At 32.6% G+C, this 22,782-nt stretch overlaps 2 protein-coding genes across 4 annotated transcripts; one reads left to right on the top strand and one right to left on the bottom strand.

The window, feature by feature from the left end:
- Positions 1-2,681: 2,681 nt before the first annotated feature.
- Positions 2,682-12,324, top strand: LOC147072167 (uncharacterized). Of its 2 annotated transcripts, none has more exons than XM_085947383.1 (6): positions 2,682-2,968; positions 5,897-6,305; positions 7,848-8,030; positions 8,262-8,463; positions 10,779-10,952; positions 11,135-12,324. In XM_085947383.1, exons 1-6 carry the CDS (start codon positions 2,837-2,839, stop codon positions 11,340-11,342), a joined length of 1,308 nt encoding a protein of 435 aa, XP_085803509.1. In that variant the 5' UTR covers positions 2,682-2,836; the 3' UTR covers positions 11,343-12,324. The 2 variants fall into 2 exon arrangements, with proteins under 2 accessions (XP_085803509.1, XP_085803508.1); XM_085947382.1 differs by having other exon boundaries at positions 2,682-3,595.
- Positions 12,325-20,520: 8,196 nt separating this feature from the next.
- Positions 20,521-22,197, bottom strand: LOC147072166 (THAP domain-containing protein 2-like). 2 transcript variants are annotated; one of them, XR_015070668.1, is made up of 3 exons: positions 22,009-22,197; positions 21,364-21,548; positions 20,521-21,248 (listed from the first exon to the last, which is right to left on the bottom strand). XR_015070668.1 is itself a non-coding variant. In XM_085947387.1 (2 exons), exons 1-2 carry the CDS (start codon positions 22,068-22,070, stop codon positions 21,440-21,442), a joined length of 171 nt encoding a protein of 56 aa, XP_085803513.1. In that variant the 5' UTR covers positions 22,071-22,197; the 3' UTR covers positions 21,300-21,439. The 2 variants fall into 2 exon arrangements, 1 of the variants encoding a protein (XP_085803513.1); XM_085947387.1 differs by lacking the exon at positions 20,521-21,248 and having other exon boundaries at positions 21,300-21,548.
- Positions 22,198-22,782: the final 585 nt, after the last annotated feature.

Below are 22,782 nucleotides of genomic sequence, written 5' to 3'. Positions count from 1 at the left end.
AAGTACCTACCTAATTGGTGTTTTCGCCGACTATATTGATAAAGTATCCACGCATATGGCTGAAATTGCATGTAAAAAATCCAAGGTTTGTGAAGTCAGTAGGTACATACCAGTGTTCATTACAATAAACAATTTCTTTTGTAGTTTATGAATGCCTTGCTTGTTTTGGGGAATTTTTACGATGCTTTTCAGATTTTTTATGTTCTACATATGCTTACTCTGGACAATGCACAATAAACACCCAAGAATCTTTTAATGGGTCGAGTGCTTTGAGGGAAAATTTAAGAACAACGAGATATTTTATAAGAAAAGTGGATTGACAGAAAAATGTAATATGTGTGTAACGGGTGTGTAAATAAATAATTCTAATTGTGTATTTTTATTTGAATTGGGACTTAGTGTTATGTGACCACTCATTTCAAAATACCTATTCTCTGAGTAACGCTTATAACGAGCAAATTCAGTCGGTCCCATCTTTTTTGTAATAACCAAGTTCGACTGTATATCACGAAAACATGCTAATGGTATAGGACTGCCATTTTAACAATGCCTAAGAGAATTTTTATTGAAATAATATTTAGGGAATGTTGATAAAACTTTATAAAATAACAAATATGCAATTAAATAATTCACACAATATAGGTGCATGTTGCATGCATACAAGCTCTTAAATCGTAGAATTAAAAAGTTATGTTTTTATTCTGGCTGATATTTTTAAGAATAAAAATATTATATTTGTACAATCAGCTGCAGTTTCATTATGGATTCACATTATACCATTACTATTGTAAAAAAATCCTCGAAACATCTACTTTATGAACCAAATTTTTCATATTGCAGTTCTGTAAAATTATGATTTTGATCTGGATAATCAGGATAATCGAGGTCTGCATCCACATCTACTGTATTAAATTTATGAACAATTATCTTTTATGTTTTGTTTTTTTCCAATTCGGTTACTAAACTTTGATAGAAAACAGCTAACCATGACTAGATATTCCAAAAAATAAGGGATTTTTTTTTCTTTCTGAAATGCTTTTGGACGCCTGAATAATATCTTCAAAAGGGTACATTATGTAATAGGCTGGACATAGAGATCAATGAAGAGAAACCACTGGACAAATCTAGTCATTCAGTGGTACCCAAGAGGTAGAAAACGTCCAAATTGTAGATCCAGGCTGTTTGTGTTGATTAAAGAGTTCCTAATAAAATTGAGGTACTGAGGATTAAGCATACAAGTGACAAATAATTTAAAAAATTAGTATGATTCAGACTTGATGTCACCAACCACGCCATACGTATTTATGTGGGAAACATGTTCATATTGTGACCATACCAAAATTAGATTCGACGTATTAATATATAGACTGACAATAAATTATAACTTGAGGCATGATATTGATGCCAGTGTCACCATTAATTAGTATTGTGGATGTATTCCAAGCTATTAGTTCTTCAAAGCGCTGCATACCTATTCACTACTATGAACTACTCATTTTGACGTTAACCGATTTTCAATACGTCCTGTCAAATAGTACCAAAAATGACAACATCGCGCCTCACTTACTCTTGAAGAATTAGATTAGAGAGGCAGTCAGCACTTTTATGTGTAAACAGTTATTGTCACGATATTTTAAAATAAATTGTTGACAGTACGTCCATGCACGTGTACAGGCGCTATTACTGAGTCAATAGATGTTTATGAACCAAAGAATTTTTGACCATAAATAGAAGGAGCCTGATACATTATTTCTGTTATGACATTTAGAATTTTTTTTACATAAATTTTACAGGATTTTTTGAAATATAGTGCAGATGTGGTAATATTAGCTGCTTATCCACTTATCATGACGGATTGTCTTTTTACACGTCCTGCAAATTGGCAAATAAATGTCGGCAATAGTGTGAAGTTTTCTGAAAAAAACCTGCAATGCGAAGTCACTTAATCAATGTAACAGTGGTCCCTTTTTAGCTTCACTTTCATACATTTAGGTTCCATCTTTAGAGAAGAAAGTTTTTTTAACATCTTTGTTATGAACAGAGCTGTTATGTCTACTGAAACTTCGTTATTTGATCTGATGGTCTGGAAAACACGAAAAAATGATTTTGCACCGAATCTATTGATTCGAGAAAGGCATTGTCCATTCGCGTGCATTCCAGGTACATTGAGCCGTCCACATGTACTCGCGGCATGACGTCTGTCGCAACAAGCTCAAGCGATCGCCGGACCCTGGAGTACGCGCGTATTACGGATGAGTCGAGGTACTATATGCGACTAATTGCTGATAGTTTCAACAATTATTATCGTTATGTCTCCTGTTGAATACTATCTACCTAGTATAGCAAAACTCACGCTTATGAAATGCGTTTTAAAGACGCAGCACACATTTGGTACTCGCGCGGTGAGACACGTGTCATCTGGACAAGACCAAAGAGACTTTAATAATAATTCAAGTCTACTCATTTTATTTTAATCATGTAACATAGATTGTCTACCATAGAAAATGAAGCACCGCCCATCTCTGTTGTAATATCCACATATTGAATTTTGAAAACATTATCTGGTAACACTGTCTATGAATATTTTTGTATTATGGTAATAAATCTACGTTTGTTATTGTCCATAGATAATAAAAGATTATTTATTTTGTCTATCATCAATGCTGTCAAAATAAATATTTACTGTTTGTTTTTGTAAATGTGGGAATGCGTGTTAATGATTGTGTATTATGAATATTAATTATTATACAGTCTAATCAAATTACGGCTGCAAGAAAAATTATTTCGCCTTCATTTCATGGAACCTTTTTAACAAATCACAATAATTGCGTCAGAAATGCGATTAGAAGCAATATGTAGAGTTTGTTTGAATGAGGGTAGCATAAAATCAATTTTTAAAATTCAAAAAAAAATCGGTAACCTGAAGATTTCATGTTCCGATATGCTAATGGCTTGCAGTTCTATTACAGTAAGTATCACTCTAAAATTGATCACTTATACTCGAGTATTATCAGATATGAGCTGTCAGCGAAACCGGACTTGTGGAATATCTTTTGTTAAATATACAGTACATACAGTGGCGCACCCAGGATTTAATATTGGGGGGGGCCCAAGGAAGAGAATGTAAATTAGTCTCATAGGCTCTTTTTCTTCTTCTCGTCTACACCATGGTCCCCACATCCTGAAACGGGCCCTCAGACTAGGATTGGCGGCCCCCCTACCTACCGCTATGATTAAAGGCAGTGTGAAACACTACATTAACGGTTTTCAAATTGTGTTTTAGTTCAAATTAAGGGTACTTATACAGTGAATTATTGGCGATTTTTAATACATCTACTTTAATAATGAAGCTGTCGAGTATCGACACATAATACTCAAAAAATATATTGCACAATTATATAAGTAATTGAAAATGTTTATGACCATGAAGTATAATGGCGCCGCAGGCGACTTTTTTACTATTAAAGCTAATTTATGGTGTGTTTATCTCACTTATCTGGTCAACCCGACACGCCGGGCCCCCCACAGCCCCGGCCCCCAGGCTAGAGGCCTGTCAGCCCTCCCCAGCCATGACCTACACCACTCCGGAATTCGGGTAAACACCGAGAATTTTTTGACAGTTCCATTAAGGATTGGGTTTTTAAAAAACCTGAGATTAGTGTTGTGTTAGAAATTAAAATCTAAGAAATTATTCTAAAAGGGGTGCTCGAGAATTACAAATCATTTTTTGCCGTGTTTTTAGGCCCCAAGGTATAGTTTATTGGCTTTAAATTTCAATGTTTAAAATCATTCTGATAATTTTCATGTTTGGGGGGTGCCAGGGCCCCTTGGCCCACCCCCTGGGTGCGCCACTGAGTACATATACCATATCTTTTGTGCTCGTACCATTTTAAGACAGAACGAAACCAGAACCTAACTCATCCTGAAAGAAGTAGATTGTGTTCGGTTTTGGTTTGTTTTTATCCTAGAAATTAATGGTTTAGGACCAATTTTCATATTGCTGTTTGCATGTGTACTGTTTATTACGCGTTGTCTTATAGTGTCATGGGTCTCAGGTTCGAATCCTGGGTCTGGCAAATACGAATATTGTTTTCCAATTTGTGTTTGGAGTCAGTGTACGTAATACAGCAAGTGGCTAACATCCATTTCTTATATACATCAAAAAAAGATGTTAATACAAACCTCCACACATTGTGGAAGCCCATATGATTCTATTAGGATCAGACCTGGTCGACAGATACCGTATATTATTAACCCATTCCTTTTCATGACAGGATTTTTACAGTGAGCTTGTAGTTGATCCATCTGGCAAATGTATTGACGATGCAGATATTTCTATTGCACACATAATTCTTTTCCATGGAATCCTCATTTCACAATGCATGATGTAGAATAAATGTGTGTTTTTGTATCCAGGACCCAATAGAAATTGATTAACTACCAGTTCTTATAAAATATATAAAAATCCTTATGCAATGAAAGTAGTGATTATTTATTTACATTATAGTAATTTATTATTTAACTTGTTATAATCTCTTTTCATTGATATAGTTAGCGATAGAGTACTTAGCCAAACAGTAACTATCCCAACTTTATTGGTGAAAATGTAATTGATAGAGTAGAGTAAGATTGCACTGTGGGATAGTAACTCTGCACCTGGCTTTAGCTTTCGCGTCACCGATTTCCACTTTCGAATATGTTTTGTTTCGTTGTCGTGCGCTTCAAAGATGAGCGAGACAAGCAATAGAAATTACACTTAAGCGAGCCAGAAATTCAACTCTTTGATGACCCAATTCTTCGATATAATTCTTAATTTGCATAACGTCTAAGATACGAAAACCTCGTATCGAAAAATGTTAAAATGTTCAGGAGGATGAAAAAACAGTTTTACTCAAAATTTTCTTTAAGAACATGATCAAAGTTGTTTTAGAAGATGATTAATTTATCAAGTGGGGCATTTTGTACAGTTTGGATTTAGCTTGAGGCTTTTTATAGATTTGGGAGTATTTAACTTAGAAAACGAGTTGCGAGTTTTTGTTATTCCAATGTAAGATTTGTATTGTGTTCGAGGTTTCAATGTTTATAATAAATATAGTTATATTTTATTATCTTTGAAAAGAAAACACATTTTGGACATTTGATTTATTTAATAATCTTTAAAATTTAAAACATTTATATTAACCTTATCACTGCCAGCCAATCTTTACTAGGTGGACACTTGTAAGTCAGCTATTTTTGGAATAAAATAAATCCCTTAAAAAATATGAAATAGGAACAGAATGCTAAATATTTGTGAAAATTTACCAAATCAACATGTTTCTCGAGTATATCATGAATATTTTCACACTTAAATGATAAATATTGTTTAGAAAATATACACAAACAATTCATGCAGAAGTTATGACGTTTACAAGAACCCACGAGTTAACTCGTCCGTGGCCTAACGCGACATACATGCTTTGGCGAGTTAACTTGTCCTTGGCACTGATCAGGTAACAGTAACAGTAAACAGTAAGATTGTTTGAGATACCAGTATTATAACTTATAAAAAAATAGAATTTTGATGTACGAGTTTGTGATTTTTGTCAATATCTCAGTAACTATAAATAAATACCACATACGAGTTAGACACCTTAATGGCTTAATACCTCATCAGATTGGCTATAAGTAAAAAAAAACCCAATATGGTAAAATTTGAGTTACGAGGTTTTCATATCTTAACGACGATATGAACGTGTACTCAATCAAATCCGATAAGAGTAAAGTCTAATATACTCTACTACTAACGCTACCTCTGAAAACAAGGCTTGGATTAAATTTAATATTACTGTTGAATATTTTTATTTTTTGATATGCATTTACCTATTTTATATAAATTTAGTAATATTTATTTCAGGTGACTCCGACTGATGGATTCCCTGGAAAAATATGTGATCATTGTTTGAAAAAACTGTGCTCAGCATATAAATTTCGCCAATTGTGTGAAGCATCTTTATCTTTGTTACTGGAATATACAACAAATGATATAAAATTAGAGGGAATCAAAAAAGAATCACACGATGATTTAAACTGGGTGTCTGAAAATACCCTTAGCTCACGTCATTCTCCAACTCATTTGGCAGATAAGGATTGTGATACAGTGATAGATCTGGATGATAGAAAAGATGACTACACTCATTCATTACATGAAAACAAAAAAGATGTAATAAGAAATATAGACTCCAATGATGATATTGCACAAATTAATGATTACGATTCTGAAACATTTGAAGAAGAGAACAGCATTAAAGCAAATAAAAAAAAACGTAAAACATTTTCAATGACCATTAATTATATGTATTATTATTATTAATATGTCAGTACTATATAGTCGAAAGGTTCATAATATATCTTTATAGACACTGTAACATACAACAGGCTTTAGTCCAACTTCAAGTACCTAGTCTGATAGAAATAGTGAATAGTAATTGAGTATAAAAACTATCAGTGATCTACCACACTCTCCCATTGTCATTCTTCAACTTAAACAAACGTATTATAATTGGCTGAGCCTATCATAAAAATATAAATAAATGATATTAGCTTCCACAAAGCCTGAGAAGTTCGTTGTAGTTCAAAATGTGTTAGAAAAGACACGCTCACTCCCATCATTGGTGTAACGCTTGGGTCTGCTTTTCGTTAACCATATGTTGGATAACAGACGAGTACTGGGTGCAGACCAAGTTAAGGAATCCCTGAAGGTGTTCATCCGTCATGTTGGAACGTTGCTTATTCTTCATTTTTAGATATATAAAAATGTAGATTCACACAAATAAGTTAAACTGAAACATGAGTGCAGATCTTCACTGCATGGGATTTGAGATTTTTTTGTCTAGGCACGAACTTCCAAAATGATTCTTCTCCTGCGCGGGAGGGCTTTCATAATCATGTCATTTTTTCAAAGCTAATATCTCGTCTTAAAGACTTTAACTAAAAGATATAGCTGAATGAGTAATTTTCACAGATAGTGACAGCAATTTCTTTATTATCTTAATCGGATTTGAATGGAAATGACACCATAAAATTGATACAAATTTTTTCATGTCATCGAATGTACTTTCAAACTCCTCAATACAACCAATTTTGGCCATTGCTCTTTGACACGCTTTTTACAATTTCATGACTCAATTCTTGTGGGCCTATAGTGCGATCGATTAAAATCTATCACGTGACCGACTGGTCGATCGCGATCACGGCTTTAGACATGCCTGACATTATAATCTATAGAGGTACATATTATTGTCTCTCCAGTTTTAACTTAACATAAGGTGTTATTTATTCCTTTTTTAAGTAACCAAGATTCAAGATTCGATTCGATTTTCGGTCTGCCTCTTCTGTGTATATACAAACAACGTGCAAAAAAGAAACAGCCCATAAATATCTATCTACCGACGACTGCTGTGTGTTTGTTGTACCAAATTGGAACCGGGTTCTCGATCTCATGATGATGGCACGTATGGTCGGAGTAGGATTCCGGATAAGTCGATGGATCAAAAGATAGTATTGCCTTCTGAAGAGAGACCAAAATTATAAACACTGATAATTTGTGGGAACTCAAAAACTAATATTTCACTTCATATCAAATTACAAAAAAAATTTATGTTTCGAACTATGAAAAACTATGTTTTGAATAATTGATTCTTTTCAAATTTGTGGAAGACACATAGGTACCTAGTAGATGGTAAACAACTATGAACAATATTTTTTTCTTGTTATATACTATGATATCGCTTAAAGGGATGTTTATAATGATTGTAATTTAAAAGTAATATAAAAACATTATCATCATTGCTTTATTAATTTTTTAGGACATAAAAATTCATCTAATGTTAATGATAAAGATGTATCAACAAAGAAAAAATCGAAACCCGTCTCCAAAACGATGAAATGTACTCTCTGCCCGAAGAGATACAAATTGAGATATCAACTTGAAGCACATCATGATTCACATGTCGGTATAAAACGATATTTCTGTGAAATATGTCAAAAATGTAAGCCACAATAATTAATACAGTAAATTTTATTGTTTAAAATTTTTATTTCCTTGGTTGTTTACGATAAATTTCAAATATTTACTCAGATAGCAATCAATTCTCGGACTATGTCTTATTATTTCCACAATGCTGATAAGTTTTATTTTATTTAGCTTTATAGATTTTGCATGTTGTGATTACCAGGATAGCCTTATAAAGAAATATTCACATGAGTATTTATTTTTACAGCGTATAGAGCTGAAAAAGATCACAAAAAGATGCACCGGAAAGGTTTAAGATTCACCTGTGAAATATGTGAGAAAAGTTTTCACACTAAAACTTATTTAGCAATTCACATAGATACACATTCCAAAGATAGAAAAAAGATTGTTTGCGGTATCGGAGGATGCCAGAAAATGTTCCTTAGTTTGAACGGATTGGATAGACATAAGTGAGTTATCATAAATGTTTTAGCTATTTTTTTATTAATGATTTATCACAAACTGATAAAGACAGTGGTGAGGGGTAGAGGTAGGCTCTTATGATCCGACATAAATAGTGCACACTAAACTTTTTCATTCATACTTATTTGTTTTCGTTAATTATTTATGTATGATTTAATGACATGATTTTAGATATTTTATAGATGGATGAATATTTTTCGGTTTACGAAGAGTTTAATTGAATTTTTATAACGAACCAACACTATCTGCAATTTGTAGTCTTAGTTCAATGAAAACAAATACGTATGACTGACAAAGTTTAGTGTGTACTATTTATGTTGAATTTAAATAGCCTACCTCCACCCTTCATTCATTATTCAGATATACGTATAACTGATGATGAATACGTAATCTAAATAGCCTACCTCCACCCTTCATTCATCATTCAGATATTCATTACTTAAACTATTTTTTATGCAACGAATAATTCATAAGATTTACTTACTCCACCACCGAGGGGAGGTTATATTAACTCTTTCCCGGCGACCGTATTCCAGTAGGATACGGCTAGTACGTAACACATGGGCGACCGTATAGCAGTCAGATACGCAAACCTTGACCTGTGGATAACGCAAGAAATATTTTTCATGCGGCATTGAGAATTTTATTAAAAAATAGCCCGATCCATCCGCCTACTTCCACCTATATAACTTTGTCAAAAATATGTTGTTTTAATTTCATAATCATCGATCTTTCGAACCCTCTCGATCTATTGAGATTCGCCGGTACGATTGCATCAGTTCAAATCTACGCGGTATTTTAGAGCGCCTGCGCACTAGGTATACAAAATATTTTCATTCGAGTTGAGTGTGCGCCGAGTGATTTACCTTGTAAAGTTGAATATTCACCGCGATCTTTACAACACCATGTTTGCGGGAATAAAAGACAACCAAAAAACCGAACCGAAAACAATAATGTGTCGTCGAAATATTTCTAAATATGTACTTGAACTTGTGTTCTGGATTATGTCATTTATTTTTACTACTCATGGTCATGTGTCACCCCAATTGTTTGAAAGTCATAAATCAAGCTCATTATTGAAAGTCTTAAATATGTGGTAAAGATTCGTCCACACGGAATGAAAAAATATAATATATTATTATATTTTAGTTAGGACGATTGCGAGTTTTACCAATAAATTACGAATTACTATGAAGGAATATATAAAACGTATAAATAGACGTAAGTATAAAAAAAACACACACACACGGGTACACAACAAAATATAAATTATGGAATATTTACTTTTCAACTATATTACATATTATCTTTGCATGCAATTTAATGTTTATAAAATTTTAAAACCTCACGCAAAAAATGTTTTTTTTATTTTTAAATTACGCAGATCTTGATTGTTTTTTTTATAAAACATAAAACGACAATCACTAACATAACACAATGCTCAATAAAACTGAAAAGTTTAATCTAGTAAAAATCCAAATTACACTCAAAAAAGAACAAAAGAAATCATTACAATATTTCAACCACTGTGGACTCAACTTTACGCGACCCATAAAACTTGTAAATAATATGTGACACAATAAAAGCTATTATTTTTAACATTTTTAAGTGTTTCTAACATGACTAAAATAAAATTAGTGTCAGTGATTTATTTCTTTTCATAGGCGCACAATCAAAATGACGCGTTTTTACGTCACAAACATGGCTGCGTAATTTTTCGGTTCAAGGGACTATGGATGATTTCATTCAAGTAAACACAGCTAAATTCAACAATCGATTCTATTTTTTAGTGTGGCACTTCGAACCTTATGTATCTAGGCATGATAACAGTAATACCAGCTATTTTTAATTGCCGTATTTATCATAATACAGCGAAGCATTGCATTTAGAAAAATGGTACCGCAGACAGGGCCCCTTTCATATTGAAACTTACGCAGCGGCCGGGTTAACAGATTGTTATTACGAGTCAGCCACTTGCTCCACCTATTATGTCCATACTCTGACTCCAAACACAAATTGAAAACAATTTGTATATATTCCAGACCCAGGATTCGAACCTGGGACCCCACGTCATTATAAGCCGACGTTTAAACTGCTCGGCCATCGTGGGGCCGTCACAAGATTTAAGAATGTAATATTCATTTGCTTTTGAATACTGCAGAGTAGCAATGTTATAATTTATTATTGCTATTTTATAGTCGAGATTGATTGATGGTATCATCGTAATTTTGAGTTAGATAAAACTGATCAATAAATTAGTAATAACAATATGCCTAAATAAAACTGTTTTTTATTATTCCAGAGTGTCTCATATTGGGTTGAAAGATTTTATATGTCATTTATGTAGTAAAAGTTTTATTGACAAGTATCAATTGGGAGTTCATATCCGAACACATACAAATGAGAGGCCTTTTCCTTGCAGTTTCTGTGGAAAAATGTTTATTACTACTTCTGCTCGAAATAACCATGAGCGTTGGTGAGATATAAAATGATTTATTTAAATCTTTCACAAAAAATGTTTCTTGTCCTGCCAATTTAATAATGAGCTTGTTATACTAACATTAGAAATTTTATAAAAAGTAGTTTATTGCTATCATTTTACCTTCCTAAATACGTATGAATCTATATGTTGTGACCAATTTTTAAAAATTGTTTTAGGCACACCAATACTAAAAATTACCACTGCAAATATTGCGAGAAGAGCTTTGTAATATCATCTGGTTTAAAACGACATTTGTTATGTCATACTAAAGAGCAGCAGCTGCCGTGCAGATTTTGTGGGAAAGTTTTTGCCAGAATTGATAATAGAAAAAGACATGAAATGGCGATGCATGGGCGCACAGATGAAATTGCTAATATATTTTAGTAATTGACTGTGTTTACATGGTAGAATTCAATTATAATGATTTGTTGGCGTAGTGCGTAGAGTGATCATCTTTATATAACTATGAAGCAGTGGTCTGTGGAGTTGAACCTATGGTAGGTCAAAAAATGCATATTGTTTTTTAAAATTTTATTTAATTCAGTGGGCCCATCGGGTTGGGCTGACAACTATTCCTTGTAAAAGAATTAGTTAATACAACCACCACACTGTGGAGGCCAATATGCTCCGCTTCAGATCGAACATGATAATTTTCTTTAATATTGTATTCATAGATGTAGAATCGTACAACTTATACTGGTGTAACTCTGCGAGAGACTATATTCACATATTATTATATATATTTATATTTATCATCCATCATAAATGACTGAGTATTTATATTACAATACTTACTCAGAACTCAACTTATAAATTTGTAAAACAATTATATTATGTATTAAATTCAATAAAATATTGTAATACAGAAGAGTGTAAGTGCAGATGAATTTTAGGTAATTTATAGTCCTGGGGCATATGTAATAAAAATAATACTCCATGGGATTTTGAATGGAGAAATTGATGGCCACCTAAAATACATTCCTTATGTCCTCTGCAAGTATCTGGCAAGTACACATATTGTTTTTCAATTTGTGTGTGAGTCAGGGTATGGACCTAATAGGTTGAGCAAGTGGCTGACATCCAATTCTCGTAAAAAACAAAATCTGTTAATACAAACCTTTACTCTGTTGAGGCCCATATGATCCTATTAGGATCGGATATGGTCAAAAAAAAAATGTTATCTGCAAACATGGTTTACCAGATGTTTTGCTAGAAATCATGGTTGATGGCCTGGGTGACGTCTTGAATTAAAGGTGGCGGCCGCTCCAGACATTGATAAGAAAAATCAATCATAACTCCTTTCACAGCATGTTCTATAACACTTTTGTGCTTAGTCTTTTTCACAATAAAAACATGAACAAAGGCCATTATAATATTTCTTCATATTATCGTTGAAGAGTTAAATAATATGCCAAACTTTTGTTGAAATTTTGTTTTGTTGTTTTGAAAACATTTATGCTCATGGTCAAAAAAGAAAAATTTGGGGAATATTTCGGAATAAACGCAAAATCTGCTAGAAATAACTTCATCCTCAAATTTATAATGCTGATGTTTACAATAATACTCTTATTGTATTAAGTAAAGCGTTTTATGTGATCATGCATGTCATTAGTTGTTGTAAGTAAGTGTAAAATCATAAGTTGAGAAAAGATCGTGCATCATGATGAGATACATCATCTACATATCATCATACCACATATAAATGATTTGGGGGGTCCATTTTGTAAAATTATTCATAATATATCGTGGGTATTCTGCTAGTTTTGAGATAATCGAGTTTGAAAGTTTGCATGCCCCCAACTTTTTTTATATATATAAAAGGTCATGTAGTTATGCATTTCCAATTGCAGATCGTTTTATTGGCTACAAATTTCTTAATGTGGTACTAAAAAATAACCGCAGGTTTGCTACTTTTTGGAAAAAATATGAAGGTAGTACTTGACTTAGTGCATTTTCGGTGACAAATTAAAGTACAAAAACAGAAAACACAGTATAATATGGTGACTATGTCATATATTTTTTTTCATACAATTTTGCAATATTTACAATGGTTTCACAAACATATTTTTACAAAAGTATAAAAATCAGAAAAAAAAACATATTTGTCCCTATTAGTAATATTTTTTTATACATGTTTGTTCAAAAGAAAAGTTTCGTAAAATGAAATCCTTTTTTCTCTCGTGAGATCCAATTGTCTAATACATTTTACATACATTCAGACGCTCATTTCTGAAATTTAGCAGAACACTGATAGCGGCATTTAGCACAATCGATTGATTTAGGGAGCTTTGCTTGTTTTAAGATATCATGCTTTCCCAAATATGGTAGGCAATCATCTCGTTTTTTTCTCCACATTTACCTTCCACGTACTTGGATTAGATTGACGCCGAGCATTTTCTTTTGGACACCTTTCAATGGTATATTTATCTATTGCAGTATTACTTATATGCTGAGGTTGGATAGACGGATCACTAGAATTATTATCTTCAGCAGTATAAATCATAGACATAAGTATCATGCTGTTGTTTGTCAGGTTGAATAATAGCATTTCCAGAATTATTGTCTTCTATGCCATTAAAGGATCCAAAGAATCAGATGGGCTTGGAATGTAATCTTCATCAGCAATGTCATCGTCACTAAAGTCTACAAATTTTATGTTTTCATCATTGTAAAAAACTGTATTTGGCTATCATCCAACAAACTATCTTCATTAATTGGCAAGTCCATTGAGGTGCTGGCTACATCTAATTTCCTTCTTATTTTGGGTACCATTCAACTTGTTTTTTTGTGATAAATCCGTTAAAGTAGTAGTTGTCACTAGAAAATGAAAATAAGTATAATGTAGATTTTGTAGATAGTACTCGTATTAACAATAAATAATAAAACATTTATGACAAACAATTGAAAGCAAAATTATGATGTATCTGACAAAACAACATGTAGATATTCAACAATCACATAATTATTACAGTAGGTATACTTTAATGCAATATAAGTTTTGTTATAGTAAAACAAAAGATTTCAATGATATTCAACAAAACAGTAAAAGCAATAAACATTTTTAAGTTATGTATCCACATAATAGTAAATAAGCATGTTACACTGTAAAATAAGAAAAATAAACTTACATTTAGCTTCAACATTTCACTTTTTTTTGCCATTTTTAATATTTTCGCAACACGTGCCCTCATTTTTGGTTAGGTACGTTTATAAATCAGTAACACACTTATCCTGTCAACGGTCAAAATACGAACGAGACAAAAAAATAACTTCATACAAATTCATATGCAATTTCCTTTCTGGGATATTGCTTTGAGTATGACTTAGTGCAGTTTCGCAGGCAGAATTTTGTGAATATAGCCTGAGAATGAGAGAAAAAAATGCACTAAGTCTCCTTAGTGCCTTTTCTCTGAATAGATGTATGTCTTTTTGACTTATAACATAAATTATCTTCGCCAGTTTATAGATATGACTGTGTGTGTTTTTGTAGACTATAGAGCGTACTCTTGATAAGATTACCTCATCATTAAGTCAAAACAGCAAAATTTTGACTTAGTGCTTTTTCGCAGAATACCCACGATATTTACAGTTGAGCTCGGTTATTACGATCACGCATATAGCGAGATCTCGGATGTGACGAGGAAACATTCGTTCACATTTTAGTTCATGAATTTCTCCATACATTTATTCACTTTTATAACGAGCTCCTTATTGGATATACCGAGCTAAAATATCGTCAAAAATTTTCTTAAAACCGTTGTGTCGATTGTTTAAAAACATTTCGACCATAAGCAATAAAATCCGACTGGACAGGATGCCGCTGGGGTCGGATTACGTTTATGGCGCTAGTTAAGTGTTTAAGTACCTACCTAATTGGTTGTTTCGCTGACAATATTGAAAAAGTATCCACGCATATGGTTGAAATTCCATGTAAAAAATCCAAGGTTTGTGAAGTCGGTAGGTACCTACCAGCGTTCATTACAATAATCAACTTCTTTTGTAGTTTATGAATGCCATGCTTGTTTCGGGGAAAAATTCTAATTGTGTATTTTTGTGTTATGCGACCGCTTATTTAAAAATACCTATTCTCTGATATAATTAGTAACGCTTCTAACGAGCAAATTCAGTCGGTCCCATCTTCCTCGCAATAACCAAGTTCGACTGTATTTTTATGGCGTGAGGAGGCTGGGTTAACAAAATCTAGCAGCTGCCATTGACTTCCACTATTCCCGCCTACTACCCCAAATACCGTACTTTTCCATGTACATTCTTAATATGCAGACACTCTACACTTAGAGTCTAGTGATTAGCGATAAACAACTGGCCTGCCGGTATAACCATGGGTGTTCACCTACGTGTCATTGCGAGTTGTCACATCCATCAGTGGCTATCGAATGCAAATGACTTAACAGTTATAATCATTTGGGTCTATTGTGTCATCATCGTGCTGTTTTGTCTTTTAGACATGTCGCATCAGAATATTAAAGTAAACATTTGATGCGCCAGATAGTTACACCAACTTATGAGGTCCTGACTAAGAAGTAATATTTCATTTACAGTACACTCTCAGTAATCTGCCGCTCGATTATCCGACAACTACTATAATCTGCCGTTATTTTTCTAGTAGAAAGCACAAAATCAAGCTCTATAATTCGTCGGTATTTGGTTGTCAAATTTAGTAGTTCGCCGCGTACAAGTATACAACGCAGATGGGATGGGTTTATTTTGTCATTTTATATTAACTTCTCCTTCGTAAAACGTACGTTCATCGCGAAGAAAGTAATGTACCAGGGAGGAAAGTGCCCAAGGACCACATCATAATTATGCCAAGCTCCAATGCAACCGGGACACACAAAATGAAGCTTTTGGTCATAGGGAAGCCAGGAATTACAATTCATTCAAGAATATCTGTCTCACTGAACAACTGGTTGTGTAAAGTGATTTACTGTTTAATATTTAGTTAGTAAATAGTTTATAAATACCTATAATTTAGTAAATACTTGATTTTGATTATAAATAAAACCGTAATTTGCTAGTACAAATTTCTCCAAAAAATTATTATTACTAAATATCTGTTTTAATTTTTACCATATTTTGTATGTATGCACTATAATCCGCCGCTTTCACTAATTGGACACTTGTTTGGTTTTTGTGGTGGCGGATTACTGAGAGAGTACTGTATCTTAATAATTTGTATTTTTTTCGTTCCGGAGGGGGGGGTCCGTACCCGAAAACCTCCTCCTTGTGCGTGCGTCGATTGCCAGTTGCCAATCGTACTATAATTATAGTACAATAATATACTAATAGTCTCTTTATTGTACTACGGTCCCCGTGCTATGAATGACTGAAGTACCGTAAAAGTGTACCTATTACATACTTTTGGAGAATTATGACAACTTTTTTATTTAAACACAAATTAAAAAAATTATTACTTTGATGTATGTTAATATAAAAAAAAAAACCACTTGTCTAAAGTTACCCGCAATGTTGTCATACTTGGGACAGAGGTGTTTTAGTAAGTACTAAAATGAAATATTTTCAATCATTGATGTTACTTGGGACAAACTATAGAAGTCTCCGGATATTTCTGTGTATTTTTTTTTAATTCGGCAAGGCTTTGGATTTTATAAGAGAAACCAATACATGAAAAGCAAAAATACTTTCAATAAAATTATAGTCACACAGTTTATAATACAAATAATAAAAATACAAAAGAAAACGTCATCAGAAGATCTTCTCAATAACTGGGGCATCTCATATGGAAACATGTATCGCCCTCTCTTCTCTGAAAGAGGCTTCAAAATTTCCATAAAGCTATCTACATTTACTGTACAGATATCGTCAACAGCGGGGAAGATATAATACCTACACATCTTGATTCCTACCGAAGTTCCTCATGAACTTGCATTCTGCAGTCCAAGGAGAGAGAAGTGACTCGTAAAGTTTCAAAACCAGCTCTGGGCGATTTTTCAAAAAAAATAGTTTTGAATGTACGCAGGAGCTCTTTCGTAAGATCTATCTTCTGTTCTAGGTGAAAGTTTTAAATTCCTCTCTGTTTCTTCAAAAAATCGAAATAGATATCGAGGTCACTGACTAAACCCGCTCTGGAAATAAATTTTTTCTGGTAAAACCCTCTGCGTAACCGGCCAATCAGACGCCGCGATTTAAATAATGACTCTTCACGAATGCTTTAATCTCCGTACAAACCGTCAACACGATAAGTGAGGAAGATCTTAATTTTGCTCCGACTATTTTTTATTTTAAATAATGAATATTTCCATAGTTTGTATGACGGAATCTCAACTAGGACAATCAAGGAAGCATTTGAGAAATACAGCTACGTGGAAATATAACCTGTTGCGTCAAGAAACGTGTTTAAAAATTGACTGTATTTTGCTGTATTGTTATGAATAATCCAGTGGTATCTCATATTATTTTGTAGTTTCACTTTTTTTTCTTTTGTTGTCATTTATATTAAATATTCTGTGTGCTATAATAAACTATCATAAGAATCTTAAGTACATGTTTTTAACATTTTTGACGTGTCAAAAATATAATTAAAGGAAAACTATTTTCTGTTGGGGAGATGCTTTTTGTTTGATAATTTTTACTATACAAATGATAGAGTTAGTAGGTAGGTTACGTTAGGTTATTTTTTTTCATCTCCCCTGACAAAAAAAGATATTTCTTATCATTATCTACACGGGACAAGTTGTTTTCGTCATAAAATTGTATCATTCGTTAATATTAATGATAATGAATTTTAATTCAATTACCTATGTTTATTAATGTATATCTTGTAGAAATGCCGTTATTTTTATATGTTTTTGCAATAAATTTCAGAAATTCCACGTTTACTATTTATTACCTATTTGTATATAAAAAGTAGACTTTTATTTGTCGGATTTAATACTATAAAATATCTAATATACCTAAGTAGATTATAAATAATATTGCTTGAAAATCTTATCATTTTATTTTTACATTTAATAAATAGGTTGGTAGGTAACGGTGGGTTTCCCACATTCATGGAATTTGAGTCACAGGTAATGGTGTGATTAGTTAGTTAAAGGCCGGTACTTAATTCCGCTGGGTTTTTTCATATGTGCTATTGATATTATTAATTTTTTTATTGTTATCCTATATATAAAAATTAATTTTGTTTGTTTGTTCGTATTGTATGCGCTGCCATACCGTTCATCCGATTGCGATAAAACTTTGTTAACTTATTGCTTGCACTTCCGCGAAGAGTATAGGCTATATCTTATATATAAAAATGAATGTCTGTCTGTCTTGGTATTTTGTTCTGATGCAATTTTGGTAAGTGGTTGTATGCACATCCGCAAAGGTTTCTGAATTAGAAAAAACATCATCTTCTTCTCCTTCATCATTATATTTTCTTTTATTCGTATGGTTCCTGTACCATTCATCTGATTGCGACGAAACTTTTGTCAGTTATTGTACGCACACCCGCAAAGGTTTCTAAATTAGAAAAACCATCTTTTTCTACTTCTTCATTATATCGTCTCTGTTCTGGCAGAACACACTAACTGGAGAATACTAGTTTTGAGTAATTTGACTTTGAAGTTGTTAAAATGTTTGAAATGGTCTATCATGTGAGTTTATTAAGTAATCGTAAAAAGGATGACTTTAAAATAAAGACTGTTTATTTATTAAGAAGGTTTCCAGACGGTAAAGTTTGAAATAAGGAACATTTTGGTATAACTAACTCAATATGCCATTTTTTCGAATTAGTGTCTTCTGCCAGAACAGTGACGATATCTTCTTTTATTCGTATGGTTCCTATACCATTTATCCGATTGCAATGAAATCTTCGTCAGTTGTTGTGGTAACACCCGCAAAGGTTTCTGAATAAGTACAACTATCTTCTTCTTCATCATCATTCTATCTTCTTTTATTTGTATGGTCCCTATACCATTCATCCAATTGCGATGAAACTTTCGTTAGTGGTTATGCCAACACCTGCGAAGGTTTCTGAATTAGTACATCCACCTTCTTCTTCATTATATATTCTTCTATTCGTATGCGTTCTTATACCATTCATCCAATTGCGATGAAATTTTGACCAGTTGTTGTGCGCAAGCCCGCGAAGGTTTCTGAATTAGTACAACCATCTTCATCTTCTTCTATTCGTATGCGTTCCTATACCATTCATCCGATTGCAATGAAATTTTTCTGAGTTGTTGTGCGCACACCTGCGAAGGTTTCTGAATTAGTAAAACCATCATCTTCTTTTTCTATTCGAATGCGTACCTACACCATTCATCCGATCGCAATGAAACTTTGGTGAGTTGTCGTGCGCATGCCCACGAAGGTTTCTGAATTAGAAAATCATCTTCTACTTCTATTCGTATGCGTTCCTATACCATTCATCCGATTCGATAACATTTTGATCAAGTGTTGTGCCTTTGCCCGCAAAGGTTTCTGAATTAGTACAATCATCTTTTTCTTCTTCTATTTGTATGCGTTCTTATGCCATTCATCCGATTGTGATGAAATTTTGACCAGTTGTTGTGCGCACGCCCGCAAAGGTTTCTGAATTAGTACAACCATGTTTTTCTTCTTCTATTTGTATGCGTTCTTATGCCATTCATCCGATTGTGATGAAATTTTGACCAGTTGTTGTGCGCACGCCCGCGAAGGTTTTTGAATTAGTACAACCATCTTCTTCTTCTTCTATTCGTATGCGTTCCTATACCATTAATCCGATTGCAATGAAACTTTGGTGAATTGTCATGCGCATGCCCACGAAGATTTCTGAATTAGAAAATCATCTTCTTCTACTATTCGTATGCGTTCCTATACCATTGATCCGATTGCGATGAAACTTTTGTCAGTTGTTGTGCGCACACCTGCGAAGGTTTCTAAATTATTATTATATAAAATACAAAGTTTGTTGTTTGTTCCATCCAATTTTTTTTTTTTTTTACTACATATTAATAACATTAACAACGTTTTCATATTCTGGATTCAATTTTAATTTAGTGTTCTTATGTTTGACCTTTACTCCTATTAGAATTATTTTCATATTGCCATATTGTATTACACAGATATTTTAATATAAAAAAATAATTACCTCTTATTATTTTTCAAATATCTAAGATAAATATAACCACGAAGCGACCCTGTGCGAAGCCGGGTACTTCAGCTAGTTATTATATAAAATACAAAGTTTGTTGTTTGTTTGTTCCATCCAATTTTGTTTTTTTTTTTACTACATATTAATAACATTAATAACGTTTTCATATTTTGGATTCGATTTTAATTTAGTGTTCTTATGTTTGACCTTTACTCCTATTAGAATTATTTTCATATTGCCATATTGTATTACACAGATATTTTAATATTAAAAAAATAATTACCTCTTATTATTTTTCAAATATCTAAGATAAATATAACCACGAAGCGACCCTGTGCGAAGCCGGGTACTTCAGCTAGTATTGGAATAAGAAATATGGTCTTGTTTTTACATATTGTTCTATATAAAATAACATAGCCTTTTTGTTTAGATAAAACGGTTAAATAAAAAACACAAATATTTACAGTTAATCACAAACAAAAAAAAAGTTTATTATATTACCTACCTATTTACACATGTGTATTTTGAAAATATTTTATGAAATAAAAATATAACATGGGTTCGTTTTTGACATATTGTGTATAAAATTACTTGGTTATATAAACCTATTAGACACAAAATACAGGTAGGTATGTTGAAAATTTGATTATATAGTTAATTACAATATTTTATCTATTTAACATAATATTATTATCAGAGAAGCCCTGCATATATAATATGAATTCATACAAAAAAATCGATTATTTAAAACGAAAATGGTTTTATTTGAAATATAATGTATGAAAGTCAGCGTTGAGAAAATAATATTTTGAAAAACTATTGATTCCTAAGTATAATTAATCTATTAAAATATTGTCTAATATGGTTGATTGGTTGCTCTGCATTTTTCGCTAAATAATGATATCTTATTTCTAAATATTTTTTTGAAACTAGTTTCATTAAATTTGTGACATGGTTTGTTAATGGCGAAGTATCATACATGTGAATAATGCCTGTCGACGATTTTTTTGACGAAGATTTTTTACTTTTGATCTTAATAAAGAAACTTTACGCTTTAACATAAACCGTCGAGGTGTACAGGGAGAACCAAATGAAGTTGCTGGTAGAGCGCTATTTTTCGATGTATCATCAGAGGTAACGTCAACATCCATCTTTTCCAGTGTTGGCGGGTTGTGAACCTTCGGCATTGACTGAAAGAAATATATGAATTTTATTTGCAAAATTTTCAAAAGGAACTTTAGGCAAGTTGTTATAGAGATATCATTTCATTAAACTATAGTAAAATGCACAAAGTGTTAACTGCACCTGAAGTACATTAATATAAAATATCGATGGTATTGAAGACTCTTTCAGCCGGATAATGTGACCGCCTCTGATGAAATCACTTTCCGAGAAATGCTTCCCACAGTAATGAATATTTGGATGGCACCCAGCTCTCCCGCCCGACTGCATCAATCCACAATTTCCGAAGAACTTCATTTTTCGGAAATCTGAAATAATTTAATTTATATAACATTATAAAATTGCTACATATACTCCATTACATACTTCATATAAATACAATTTTTTGTTTGGTATTCTTAAAAATATATTTAACTCTGAAATGAAATATAAAATCTATGTAAATAATGAATGTCATTAACTAGCTTTTACTCTGAAAAATACATCGTATATTTTGGGTTCAAAATAATATTATGCATCGCAAGATTTTTCGCAATAAACAACCATTTGACGTTTGATGTAAAAGTGTGAATTGTTATTGTAAAAGATCTTTTAGGAAAAACTATCAATGTATAAATAATTAATAGTATGCATATTGTTCCGAAATGCTGTTACTCATTTGTATTCTTCCATTAATAAACATTTTTTTACCGAATAACAACGTATAGTAATACAACACTTATTTGTCAATAAACGTAGAGAAAAATGTAATATTATTATTATAAATACCTGTGAAAAGATACGCCGGCATTTCTCTTGGCTTTGCATCCTATTGCACTGCAAGAGGCCATGGTTTTTTTACTTAAAATGTCGACGAAAATATCTTAGTTCTTTCAACATCGAGAGAATAACAATATTATATCCGCCATGTTGTTTTACCAAACGAACTTGAATACCAACATTACCAACTGTGTTTCTCTGATTCGTATTTTTTAGTACATAAATGATGGCGTATTCCCTCTCCAGGCTTTCAATCTCTTTGATCATATCTCACTTTTTAATTTTTTTGTGGACTGGCTACTTTCAGCATAACTATGTCCAATTATTTAACGTATGGTTTCGAAATAATGTCAAAGAATGAGGTTAGGTCAGATGCAAAACAAAAATCGTGAAAAACAATTGAAAGTATAGGTTGGCTATGAATAGTAGAAAAATTGGGTCTTTTTACTGGTTCTCCGCCGTCGCGAACTGCCATCTGTCAGTGAGCGCAGTGTTGCCAACCGAACTATAATTATAGTACATTTTGGTGGTCCGCGTACTATTAAAAATGTATGTAATGTAGGTAGGTATTGATACACCCCTGTTACAGGCGGGCTTCTCCCGGTGTAAAATAATCATTTAGTAGCTATAAGTCGAAACGTAACCCTGACCTCTAGAAAAGGCTTCATAAACCATCTAATCTGATTTCTTGCTCAACCACGTAAGTATTTTTTATTCATAAGTAAGGGCCTTCGTCCGGTGTGTGAAAATCACAGATTGGGCGGAGGTGTAATTAAGATAAAT

This window comes from Rhyacophila brunnea, unplaced genomic scaffold (assembly GCF_057557595.1).
Source record: "Rhyacophila brunnea isolate RB1 unplaced genomic scaffold, BYU_Rbru_1.0 scaffold_2, whole genome shotgun sequence".
Taxonomy (NCBI): Eukaryota; Metazoa; Arthropoda; class Insecta; order Trichoptera; family Rhyacophilidae; genus Rhyacophila; species Rhyacophila brunnea.
Note: the sequence above shows the minus strand (reverse complement) of the source record. Positions and strands in the feature narration are given on the sequence as shown.